General features: G+C 43.8%; 1 protein-coding gene across 1 annotated transcript in view; it reads left to right on the top strand.

Moving 5' to 3' along the window:
- Positions 1–1681: 1681 nt before the first annotated feature.
- Positions 1682–13785, top strand: part of LOC311125513 (calcium/calmodulin-dependent protein kinase type II delta 1 chain-like) — a gene marked incomplete at its 5' end in the record, with an annotated part of 47026 nt that continues 34922 nt past the window's right edge. The window contains 2 exons of the mRNA XM_084199554.1: positions 1682–1726; positions 4069–4117. Of these exons, the coding sequence (XP_084055680.1) occupies positions 1682–1726; positions 4069–4117 (94 nt within the window). The remainder of the gene's footprint in view (positions 1727–4068; positions 4118–13785) is intronic.

Here is a 13785-nt window from a genome sequence, read left to right as displayed (position 1 = left end):
CTCTTACTGAGGGAAGGAGGTTGTTGGCCAAGATCTCGCGATACATGGCCCCATCCATCCTCCCCTCAATACGGTGCAGTCGTCCTGTGCCCTTTGCAAAAAAGCATCCCCAAAGAATGATGTTTCCACCTCCATGCTTCACGGTTGGGATGGTGTTCTTGGGGTTGTACTCAACCTTCTTCTTCCTCCAAACACGGCGAGTGGAGTTTAGACCAAAAAGCTCTATTTTTGTCTCATCAGACCACATGACCTTCTCCCATTCCTCCTCTGGATCATCCAGATGGTTATTGGCAAACTTCAGACGGGCCTGACATGCGCTGGCTTGAGCAGGGGGACCTTGCGTACGGCGTAGTGTGTTACTAATGGTTTTCTTTGAGACTGTGGTCCCAGCTCTCTTCAGGTCATTGACCAGGTCCTGCCGTGTAGTTCTGGGCTGATCCCTCACCTTCCTCATGATCATTGATGCCCCACGAGGTGAGATCTTGCATGGAGCCCCAGACCGAGGGTGATTGACCGTCATCTTGAACTTCTTCCATTTTCTAATAATTGCGCCAACAGTTGTTGCCTTCTCACCAAGCTGCTTGCCTATTGTCCTGTAGCCCATCCCAGCCTTGTGCAGGTCTACAATTTTATCTCTGATGTCCTTACACAGCTCTCTGGTCTTGGCCATTGTGGAGAGGTTGGAGTCTGTTTGATTGAGTGTGTGGACAGGTGTCTTTTATACAGGTAACAAGTTCAAACAGGTGCAGTTAATACAGGTAATGAGTGGAGAACAGGAGGGCTTCTTAAAGAAAAACTAACAGGTCTGTGAGAGCCAGAATTCTTACTGGTTGGTAGGTGATCAAATACTTATGTCATGCAATAAAATGCAAATGAATTACTTAAAAATCATACAATGTGATTTTCTGGATTTTTGTTTTAGATTCCGTCACAGTTGAAGTGTACCTATGATAAAAATTACAGACCTCTACATGCTTTGTAAGTAGGAAAACCTGCAAAATCGGCAGTGTATCAAATACTTGTTCTCCCATATATATACCAGCACACGCAATTTTTCCTGCTGTTGGGATACGGTCCAGTTACTAATGTGTACCTGGCTGAATATCTACAATACTCCTCCACCCCACCTCCCTCCCTCCCCTCCCCACTTCTCCCTCTCCCCACCTCGCTCCCTCCCTCCCCAACACACACCTGACCTTTACTCCTCCTCCTCCTCCTCAACCTCCTTCTACTCCTCCTCCTCCTCCACTGTTGTCTCTCTTTCTATTCTTTGTTTTTATCGTTTCATCTCTCTGTCTCTGTCTCTCTCTCTGTCTCTCTCTCTCTCTCTCTGTCTCTCTCTCTCTCTCTGTCTCTCTCTCTCTCTCTCTGTCTCTCTCTCTCTCTCTGTCTCTCTCTCTCTCTCTGTCTCTCTCTCTCTGTCTCTCTCTCGCTCTGTCTCTCTCTCTCTGTCTCTCTCTCTCTCTCTCTCTCTGTCTCTCTCTCGTTCTCTCTCTCTCTGTGTCTCTCTCTCTGTCTCTCTCTCTCTCTCTCTCTCTCTGTCTCTCTCTCTCTCTCTGTCTCTCTCTCTGTCTCTCTCGCTGTCTCTCTCTGTCTCTCTCTCTCTCTCTCTGTCTCTCTCTGTCTCTCTCTCTGTCTCTCTCTCTGTCTCTCTCTCTCTTCTCTCTCTCTGTCTCCCTAGGAACCCCAGACCACAGTGATCCACAACCCAATAGATGGGAACAAGGTACAGCACTGACAGTGTGTGTATACATGTATATACTTTATATTAAATGTATGTAGTTCTGTCCTTCAGCTGTTTCCCGTCTATTAATGTTCTGTATTATGTCATGTTTCATGTTTTGTGTGGACCTCAGGAAGAGTAGCTGCTGCTTTAGAAACAGATCATGGGGATCCTTATAAACCCCAGGAAGAGTAGCTTCTGTTTTAGAAATAGTTAATGGGGATCCTTATAAACCCCAGGAAGAGTAGCTTCTGTTTTAGAAATAGTTAATGGGGATCCTTATAAACCCCAGGAAGAGTAGCTTCTGTTTTAGAAATAGTTAATGGGGATCCTTATAAACCCCAGGAAGAGTAGCTTCTGCTTTAGAAATAGTTAATGGGGATCCTTATAAACCCCAGGAAGAGTAGCTTCTGTTTTAGAAATAGTTAAGGGGGATCCTTATAAACCCCAGGAAGAGTAGCTTCTGTTTTAGAAATAGTTAATGGGGATCCTTATAAACCCCAGGAAGAGTAGCTTCTGTTTTAGAAATAGTTAATGGGGATCCTTATAAACCTCAGGAAGAGTAGCTTCTGTTTTAGAAATAGTTAATGGGGATCCTTATAAACCCCAGGAAGAGTAGCTTCTGTTTTAGAAATAGTTAATGGGGATCCTTATAAACCCCAGGAAGAGTAGCTTCTGTTTTAGAAATAGTTAAGGGGGACCCTTATAAACCCCAGGAAGAGTAGCTTCTGTTTTAGAAATAGTTAATGGGGATCCTTATAAACCCCAGGAAGAGTAGCTTCTGTTTTAGAAATAGTTAATGGGGATCCTTATAAACCCCAGGAAGAGTAGCTTCTGTTTTAGAAATAGTTAAGGGGGATCCTTATAAACCCCAGGAAGAGTAGCTTCTGTTTTAGAAATAGTTAATGGGGATCCTTATAAACCCCAGGAAGAGTAGCTTCTGTTTTAGAAATAGTTAATGGGGATCCTTATAAACCCCAGGAAGAGTAGCTTCTGTTTTAGAAATAGTTAAGGGGGATCCTTATAAACCCCAGGAAGAGTAGCTTCTGTTTTAGAAATAGTTAATGGGGATCCTTATAAACCCCAGGAAGAGTAGCTTCTGTTTTAGAAATAGTTAAGGGGGATCCTTATAAACCCCAGGAAGAGTAGCTTCTGTTTTAGAAATAGTTAATGGGGATCCTTATAAACCCCAGGGAAGAGTAGCTTCTGTTTTAGAAATAGTTAATGGGATCCTTATAAACCTCAGGAAGAGTAGCTTCTGTTTTAGAAATAGTTAATGGGGATCCTTATAAACCCCAGGAAGAGTAGCTTCTGTTTAGAATAGTTAATGGGGATCCTTATAAACCCCAGGAAGAGTAGCTTCTGTTTTAGAAATAGTTAAGGGGGACCCTTATAAACCCCAGGAAGAGTAGCTTCTGTTTTAGAAATAGTTAATGGGGATCCTTATAAACCCCCAGGAAGAGTAGCTTCTGTTTTAGAAATAGTTAATGGGGATCCTTATAAACCCCAGGAAGAGTAGCTTCTGTTTTAGAAATAGTTAAGGGGGATCCTTATAAACCCCAGGAAGAGTAGCTTCTGTTTTAGAAATAGTTAATGGGGATCCTTATAAACCCCAGGAAGAGTAGCCTTCTGTTTTAGAATAGTTAATGGGGATCCTTATAAACCCCAGGAAGAGTAGATGCTGCTTTAGAAATAGTTAATGGGGATCCTTATAAACCCCAGGAAGAGTAGATGCTGCTTTAGAAACAGATCATGGTGATCCTTATAAACTACCATTATACACTGAGTGCACAAAACATTAAGAACACCTGCTCTTTCCATGACATAGACTGACATGTGAATCCAGGTGAAGCTATGGTCCCTTATTGATGTCACTTGTTAAATCCACTTCAATCAGTGTAGATGAAGGGGAGGAGACAGGTTAAAGAAGAGTTTTTAAGCCTTGAGACAATTGAGACATGGATTGTGTGCCGTTCAGAGGTTGAATCGGCAAGACAAAAGTGCCATTGAATGTGGGATGGTAGTAGGTGCCAGGCGCACCGGTTTGTGCCAAGAACTGCAACGCTGCTGGGTTTTTCACGCTCAACAGTTTCCCGTGTGTATCAAGAATGGTCCACCCACCCAAAGGAGCCAACTTGACCCAACTGTGGGAAGCAATTGGAGTCAACATGGGCCAGCATCCCTGTGGAACGCTTTCGACACCTTGTAGAGTCCATGCCCCGAAGAATTGAGGCTATTCTGAGGGCAAAAGGGGGTTCAACTCAATATTAGGAAGGTGTTCCTAATGCTTTGTACACTCAGTGTACACACCAGATTATAGATCAATCTGTTCATTCTTTCTCCAGGAGTCTATAGAGAGCGCAAACACCATCATCGAGGACGACGATGTCAAAGGTAGGGACACTTGTCTGTCCCTCTTCCTCTCTCTCTCTCTCTCTCTCTCTCTCTCTCTCTCTCTCTCTCTCTCTCTCTCTCTCTCTCTCTCTCTCTCTCTCTCTCTCTCTCTCTCTCTCTCTCTCTCTTCTCTCTCTCTCTCTCTCTCTCTCTCTCTCTGTCTTTGTCTGTCTGTCGTTCTCTCTCTCCTTCCATTTGTCTTTCCACCTCTCCTTTGACTCAGCTACTTTCTCCTCCTCCTTCCTCTTCCTCCTCCTCCTCCTCTTCCTCCACCTCCTCCTCCACTTCCTCCTCCTCCTCCTCCTCCTCCTCTTCCTCCTGATGATTGAGACTCCATATACGTGATGTATAGATGTACGTATTATTATTATACACACTTACCTGTTTTCTTTTTCTTTCTGTAAATTGAATTATTTTCTACATTTGAAATGCATGTGGACCCCCCACATACACACATACACACCTGCCCTCTCTGCCAGTCCTCTGTTTTGGGAACTTGGTGGGTAATGTGTGGAGCTCTAAGGGTCGTTCCACCCAGTCCTCTGAGCCCAGGCGGAATCCCTCCTCTTCAGGACAGAGTAAGTCCCCTGGATGTGTCCCCCCCTGTCCACTGTCTCCTGGGTCTCCCCTCAACCACTGTAGAGAAACCTGTCCCCTGTCCCCTGTCTCCTGGGTCTCCCATCAACCACTGTGGAGAAACCTGTCCCCTGTCCCCTGGGTGTGTGTCCCTTCTACTCCCTCCTCCTCAGTCCAGAGTAAGTCTCCTTCTGCTGAGGTAGAAAACCTCTGCTGAGGTAGAATGTCCCCTGTACCCCCTGGGCCTCCACTCAAACACTCTGGAGAAACCTGTCCCCTGTACCCCCTGGGCCTCCACTCAAACACTCTGGAGAAACCAGTCCCCTGTACCCCCTGGGCCTCCACGCAAATACTCTGGAGAAACCTGTCCCCTGTACCCCCGGGCACGCAAACACTCTGGAGAAACCAGTCCCCTGTACCCCCTGGGCCCCACCGAAATACTCTGGAGAAACCTGTTCCCTGTACCTCCACTGAAATACTCTGGAGAAACCTGTCCCCTGTACCCCCTGGGCCTCCACGCAAACACTCTGGAGAAACATGTCCCCTGTACCCCCTGGGCCTCCACTCAAACACTCTGGAGAAACCTGTCCCCTGTACCCCCTGGGCATCCACTCAAACACTCTGGAGAAACCAGTCCCCTGTACCCCCTGGGCCTCCACGCAAATACTCTGGAGAAACCTGTCCCCTGTACCCCCCGGGCACGCAAACACTCTGGAGAAACCAGTCCCCTGTACCCCCTGGGCCTCCACCGAAATACTCTGGAGAAACCTGTCCCCTGTACCTCCACTGAAATACTCTGGAGAAACCTGTCCCCTGTACCCCCTGGGCCTCCACTGAAATACTCTGGAGAAACCTGTCCCCTGTACCCCCTGGGCCTCCACTGAAATACTCTGGAGAAACCTGTCCCCTGTACCCCCTGGGCCTCCACGCAAACACTCTGGAGAAACCAGTCCCCTGTACCCCCTGGGCCTCCACTCAAACACTCTGGAGAAACCAGTCCCCTGTACCCCCTGGGCCTCCACTCAAACACTCTGGAGAAACCAGTCCCCTGTACCCCCTGGGCCTCCACTCAAACACCAGTCCCCCTGTCCCTTGAGAAGATAAACCATAAACACGCACAATATTTCTGGCGAAGTGATTAAGTCAAAGGCCGCATTTCCAGGCTGACTACATTGCAGACTCCTGCCAGATCTCACAACACCTGGATAGATATATAACATATCAGCTAACCACACCATATGGTATAGTAATCTGATGATCTATTTAACATATCAGCTAACCACACCATATGGTATAGTAATCTGATGATCTATTTAACATATCAGCTAACCACATCATATGATATAGTAATCTGATGATCTATTTAACATATCAACTAACCACAGCATATGATATAGTAATCTGATCTATTTAACATATCAGCTTAACACATCATATGATATAGTAATCTGATCTATTTAACATATCAGCTAACCACATCATATATAGTAATCTGATTATATATTTAACATATCAGCTAACATCTGATGATCTATTTAACATATCAGCTAACCACATCATATGATATAGTAATCTGATGATCTATTTAACATATCAGCTAACCACATCATATGGTATAGTAATCTGATGATCTATTTAACATATCAGCTAACCACATCATATATAGTAATCTGATTATCTATTTAACATATCAGCTAACCACATCATATGATATAGTAATCTGATGATCTATTTAACATATCAGCTAACCACATCATATGATATAGTAATCTGATGATCTATTTAACATATCAGCTAACCACATCATATATAGTAATCTGATTATCTATTTAACATATCAGCTAACCACATCATATGATATAGTAATCTGATTATCTATTTAACATATCAGCTAACCACATCATATGATATAGTAATCTGATGATCTATTTAACATATCAGCTAACCACATCATATATAGTAATCTGATGCCCACAACCATTGGTTGATGCAGTGCAACGTCTGCAATGTAGTCGGCCTGGAACACGGCCATAGATATGTTTGTTAAGCAGATGACAAGTGGTTTTGTTTTTCACTAACACCCCTCCCAGTCTGCACTAACACCAGTAAAGGTAACTCAAACCAGGGTTGGGGTCAATTACATTTCAATTCCAGTCAATTCAGAATGTAAACCAAATTCCAGTTCCATATTTTCCTTATTGAAAATAATTGGAATTGTATGTCCTGAATTGACTGAAATGGAATTGACCCCCGACCCCGGTTCAAACTCCCATAGTAATTTTTTTTCTCCCAAATGGCACCCTCTTCCCTACCAGCAGTAGTGTACTATAGGGAATAGGGTGCCAGGGCCCATTGGGCTCTGGTCTAAAGTAGTGTACTATAGGGAATAGGGTGCCAGGGCCCATTGGGCTCTGGTCTAAAGTAGTGTACTATAGGGAATAGGGTGCCAGGGCCCATTGGGCTCTGGTCTAAAGTAGTGTACTATAGGGAATAGGGTGCCAGGGCCCATTGGGCTCTGGTCTAAAGTAGTGTACTATAGGGAATAGGGTGCCAGGGCCCATTGGGCTCTGGTCTAAAGTAGTGTACTATAGGGAATAGGGTGCCAGGGCCCATTGGGCTCTGGTCTAAAGTAGTGTACTATAGGGAATAGGGTGCCAGGGCCCATTGGGCTCTGGTCTAAAGTAGTGTACTATAGGGAATAGGGTGCCAGGGCCCATTGGGCTCTGGTCTAAAGTAGTGTACTATAGGGAATAGGGTGCCAGGGCCCATTGGGCTCTGGTCTAAAGTAGTGTACTATAGGGAATAGGGAGCCAGGGCCCATTGGGCTCTGGTCCAAAGTAGTGTACTATAGGGAATAGGGTGCCAGGGCCCATTGGGCTCTGGTCTAAAGTAGTGTACTATAGGGAATAGGGTGCCAGGGCCCATTGGGCTCTGGTCTAAAGTAGTGTACTATAGGGAATAGGGTGCCAGGGCCCATTGGGCTCTGGTCTAAAGTAGTGTACTATAGGGAATAGGGTGCCAGGGCCCATTGGGCTCTGGTCTAAAGTAGTGTACTATAGGGAATAGGGTGCCAGGGCCCATTGGGCTCTGGTCTAAAGTAGTGTACTATAGGGAATAGGGAGCCGTTCGGGGCACATCCACTAGATCTGTTCCCTTCTCTGCACTGAGTGCTTGATTTGAATAACAATCTTTGTCATGGAAAGAAAGTAAACGTGTTATTATGATTATTATTGTAATTATTATTATTGTTATTATTATCATTGCTGTTGTTATTGTTAATAATATGATGTATTGTTATTTTTATAGTTATGGGTATTAGGCTTATTGTTATTGTTATTATTAGTTATTATTATTATTATTATTATTGTTATTATTATTGTTGTTATTGTTGTTGTTGATTGTTATTATTATTGTATAATATAATATGTTATTGTTATTATTGTTATTATTGTTTTTATTATTAATTATTATAATGTTATATTATTGTTATTATTATTAGTATTATTATTTGTTTAATGTTTTTATTGTTGTTGTTATTGTTATTATTGTTATTATTGTTGATGTTATTGTTGTTATCCCGGTTGGAGGATTTCCAGATTTTCTGATTTCCTGCATATTCCATCCTTATTCCGGGAATCTTCCATCCGTAATTACTGGAAAATCTGGGAATTTTTGGGAAATTAACAGATTTTATTTTATCCTACAGTCTGAGTTTTAGACAACTGAAATAATACCTTTCATATATTAATAAATACATAAATAAAATAAAATAAGAAATACATTTTTTACGTTATAATAACTTATGTTGTGCATTCCATTCCTAATACTTTAAATCCTGCACCACAGTTTACCAGCAGCCATGTTTTAATGTATGTCAGATTGGGTTATGTTGGAACGGGACCAGCAGCCATGAGGTAATGTATGTCAGATTGGGTTATGTTGGAACAGGACCAGCAGCCATGAGTTAATGTATGTCAGATTGGGTTATGTTGGAACAGGACCAGCAGCCATGAGGTAATGTATGTCAGATTGGGTTATGTTGAAACGGGACCAGCAGCCATGAGTTAATGTATGTCAGATTGGGTTATGTTGGAACAGGACCAGCAGCCATGAGGTAATGTATGTCAGATTGGGTTATGTTGGAACGGGACCAGCAGCCATGAGTTAATGTATGTCAGATTGGGTTATGTTGGAACAGGACCAGCAGCCATGAGTTAATGTATGTCAGATTGGGTTATGTTGGAACGGGACCAGCAGCCATGAGTTAATGTATGTCAGATTGGGTTATGTTGGAACGGGACCAGCAGCCATGAGGTAATGTATGTCAGATTGGGTTATGTTGGAACGGGACCAGCAGCCATGAGTTAATGTATGTCAGATTGGGTTATGTTGGAACGGGACCAGCAGCAATGAGGTAATGTATGTCAGATTGGGTTATGTTGGAACAGGACCAGCAGCCATGAGGTAATGTATGTCAGATTGGGTTATGTTGGAACAGGACCAGCAGCCATGAGTTAATGTATGTCAGATTGGGTTATGTTGGAACGGGACCAGCAGCCATGAGTTAATGTATGTCAGATTGGGTTATGTTGGAACAGGACCAGCAGCCATGAGGTAATGTATGTCAGATTGGGTTATGTTAGAACAGGACCAGCAGCCATGAGGTAATGTATGTCAGATTGGGTTATGTTGGAACGGGACCAGCAGCCATGAGTTAATGTATGTAAGATTGGGTTATGTTGGAACGGGACCAGCAGCCATGAGTTAATGTATGCCAGATTGGGTTATGTTGGAACAGGACCAGCAGCCATGAGTTAATGTATGTCAGATTGGGTTATGTTGGAACGGGACCAGCAGCCATGAGTTAATGTATGTCAGATTGGGTTATGTTGGAACAGGACCAGCAGCCATGAGTTAATGTATGTCAGATTGGGTTATGTTGGAACAGGACCAGCAGCCATGAGTTAATGTATGTCAGATTGGGTTATGTTGGAACAGGACCAGCAGCCATGAGTTAATGTATGTCAGATTGGGTTATGTTGGAACAGGACCAGCAGCCATGAGGTAATGTATGTCAGATTGGGTTATGTTGGAACAGGACCACCAGCCATGAGGTAATGTATGTCAGATTGGGTTATGTTGGAACAGGACCAGCAGCCATGAGTTAATGTATATCAGATTGGGTTATGTTGGAACGGGACCAGCAGCCATGAGTTAATGTATTTCAGATTGGGTTATGTTGGAACAGGACCAGCAGCCATGAGTTAATGTATTTCAGATTGGGTTATGTTGGAACAGGACCAGCAGCCATGAGTTAATGTATGTCAGATTGGGTTATGTTGGAACGGGACCAGCAGCCATGAGTTAATATATGTCAGATTGGGTTATGTTGGAACGGGACAAGCAGCCATTAGTTAATGTATGTCAGATTGGGTTATGTTGAAACAGGACCAGCAGCCATGAGTTAATGTATGTCAGATTGGGTTATGTTGGAACAGGACCAGCAGCCATGAGTTAATGTATGTCAGATTGGGTTATGTTGGAACAGGACCAGCAGCCATGAGGAAATGTATGTCAGATTGGGTTATGTTGGAATGGACCAGCAGCCATGAGTTAATGTATGTCAGATTGGGTTATGTTGGAACAGGACCAGCAGCCATGAGTTAATGTATGTCAGATTGGGTTATGTTGGAACAGGACCAGCAGCCATGAGTTAATGTATGTCAGATTGGGTTATGTTGGAACGGGACCAGCAGCCATGAGGTAATGTATGTCAGATTGGGTTATGTTGGAACAGGACCAGCAGCCATGAGTTAATGTATGTCAGATTGGGTTATGTTGGAACAGGACCAGCAGCCATGAGGTAATGTATGTCAGATTGGGTTATGTTGGAACAGGACCAGCAGCCATGAGGTAATGTATGTCAGATTGGGTTATGTTGGAACAGGACCAGCAGCCATGAGGTAATGTATGTCAGATTGGGTTATGTTGGAACAGGACCAGCAGCCATGAGGTAATGTATGTCAGATTGGGTTATGTTGGAACAGGACCAGCAGCCATGAGGTAATGTATGTCAGATTGGGTTATGTTGGAACAGGACCAGCAGCCATGAGGTAATGTATGTCAGATTGGGTTATGTTGGAACAGGACCAGCAGCCATGAGTTAATGTATGTCAGATTGGGTTATGTTGGAACAGGACCAGCAGCCATGAGTTAATGTATGTCAGATTGGGTTATGTTGGAACAGGACCAGCAGCCATGAGTTAATGTATATCAGATTGGGTTATGTTGGAACGGGACCAGCAGCCATGAGTTAATGTATTTCAGATTGGGTTATGTTGGAACAGGACCAGCAGCCATGAGTTAATGTATTTCAGATTGGGTTATGTTGGAACAGGACCAGCAGCCATGAGTTAATGTATGTCAGATTGGGTTATGTTGGAATGGGACCAGCAGCCATGAGTTAATGTATGTCAGATTGGGTTATGTTGGAACGGGACCAGCAGCCATGAGTTAATGTATGTCAGATTGGGTTATGTTGGAACAGGACCAGCAGCCATGAGTTAATGTATGTCAGATTGGGTTATGTTGGAACAGGACCAGCAGCCATGAGTTAATGTATATCAGATTGGGTTATGTTGGAACGGGACCAGCAGCCATGAGGTAATGTATGTCAGATTGGGTTATGTTGGAACAGGACCAGCAGCCATGAGTTAATGTATGTCAGATTGGGTTATGTTGGAACAGGACCAGCAGCTATGAGGTAATGTATGTCAGATTGGATTATGTTGGAACAGGACCAACAGCCATGAGTTAATGTATGTCAGATTGGGTTATGTTGGAACAGGACCAGCAGCCATGTTTTAATATATGTCAGATTGGGTTATGTTGAAACGGGACCAGCAGCCATGAGTTAATGTATGTCAGATTGGGTTATGTTGGAACAGGACCAGCAGCCATGAGGTAATGTTTGTCAGATTGGGTTATGTTGGAACAGGACCAGCAGCCATGAGTTAATGTATGTCAGATTGGGTTATGTTGGAACAGGACCAGCAGCCATGAGTTAATGTATGTCAGTTTGGGTTATGTTGGAACAGGACCAGCAGCTATGAGGTAATGTATGTCAGATTGGATTATGTTGGAACAGGACCAACAGCCATGAGTTAATGTATGTCAGATTGGGTTATGTTGGAACAGGACCAGCAGCCATGTTTTAATATATGTCAGATTGGGTTATGTTGAAACGGGACCAGCAGCCATGAGTTAATGTATGTCAGATTGGGTTATGTTGGAACAGGACCAGCAGCCATGAGGTAATGTTTGTCAGATTGGGTTATGTTGGAACAGGACCAGCAGCCATGAGTTAATGTATGTCAGATTGGGTTATGTTGGAACAGGACCAGCAGCCATGAGTTAATGTATGTCAGTTTGGGTTATGTTGGAACAGGACCAGCAGCCATGAGTTAATGTATGTCAGATTGGATTATGTTGGAACAGGACCAACAGCCATGAGTTAATGTATGTCAGATTGGGTTATGTTGGAACAGGACCAGCAGCCATGTTTTAATATATGTCAGATTGGGTTATGTTGAAACGGGACCAGCAGCCATGAGTTAATGTATGTCAGATTGGGTTATGTTGGAACAGGACCAGCAGCCATGAGGTAATGTTTGTCAGATTGGGTTATGTTGGAACAGGACCAGCAGCCATGAGTTAATGTATGTCAGATTGGGTTATGTTGGAACAGGACCAGCAGCCATGAGTTAATGTATGTCAGTTTGGGTTATGTTGGAACAGGACCAGCAGCCATGAGTTAATGTATGTCAGATTGGGTTATGTTGGAACAGGACCAGCAGCCATGAGGTAATGTATGTCAGATTGGGTTATGTTGGAACAGGACCAGCAGCCATTAGGTAATGTATGTCAGATTGGGTTATGTTGGAACAGGACCAGCAGCCATGAGGTAATGTATGTCAGATTGGGTTATGTTGGAACAGGACCAGCAGCCATGAGGTAATGTATGTCAGATTGGGTTATGTTGGAACAGGACCAGCAGCCATGAGGTAATGTATGTCAGATTGGGTTATGTTGGAACAGGACCAGCAGCCATGAGGTAATGTATGTCAGATTGGGTTATGTTGGAACAGGACCAGCAGCCATGAGGTAATGTATGTCAGATTGGGTTATGTTGGAACAGGACCAGCAGCCATGAGTTAATGTATGTCAGATTGGGTTATGTTGGAACGGGACCAGCAGCCATGAGTTAATGTATGTCAGATTGGGTTATGTTGGAACAGGACCAGCAGCCATGAGTTAATGTATGTCAGATTGGGTTATGTTGGAACAGGACCAGCAGCCATGAGTTAATGTATGTCAGATTGGGTTATGTTGGAACGGGACCAGCAGCCATGAGTTAATGTATGTCAGATTGGGTTATGTTGGAACAGGACCAGCAGCCATGAGTTAATGTATGTCAGATTGGGTTATGTTGGAATGGACCAGCAGCCATGAGTTAATGTATGTCAGATTGGGTTATGTTGGAACAGGACCAGCAGCCATGAGTTAATGTATGTCAGATTGGGTTATGTTGGAATAGGACCAGCAGCCATGAGTTAATGTATATCAGATTGGGTTATGTTGGAACGGGACCAGCAGCCATGAGTTAATGTATTTCAGATTGGGTTATGTTGGAACAGGACCAGCAGCCATGAGTTAATGTATTTCAGATTGGGTTATGTTGGAACAGGACCAGCAGCCATGAGTTAATGTATGTCAGATTGGGTTATGTTGGAATGGGACCAGCAGCCATGAGTTAATGTATGTCAGATTGGGTTATGTTGGAACGGGACCAGCAGCCATGAGTTAATGTATGTCAGATTGGGTTATGTTGGAACGGGACCAGCAGCCATGAGTTAATGTATGTCAGATTGGGTTATGTTGGAACAGGACCAGCAGCCATGAGGTAATGTATGTCAGATTGGGTTATGTTGGAACAGGACCACCAGCCATGAGGTAATGTATGTCAGATTGGGTTATGTTGGAACAGGACCAGCAGCCATGAGTTAATGTATATCAGATTGGGTTATGTTGGA

Source organism: Coregonus lavaretus (assembly GCF_964263955.1).
Source record: "Coregonus lavaretus genome assembly, contig: HAP1_SCAFFOLD_568, whole genome shotgun sequence".
In the NCBI taxonomy this organism is placed as follows: domain Eukaryota; kingdom Metazoa; phylum Chordata; class Actinopteri; order Salmoniformes; family Salmonidae; genus Coregonus; species Coregonus lavaretus.
This window is presented reverse-complemented; position numbering and strand designations above follow the sequence as displayed.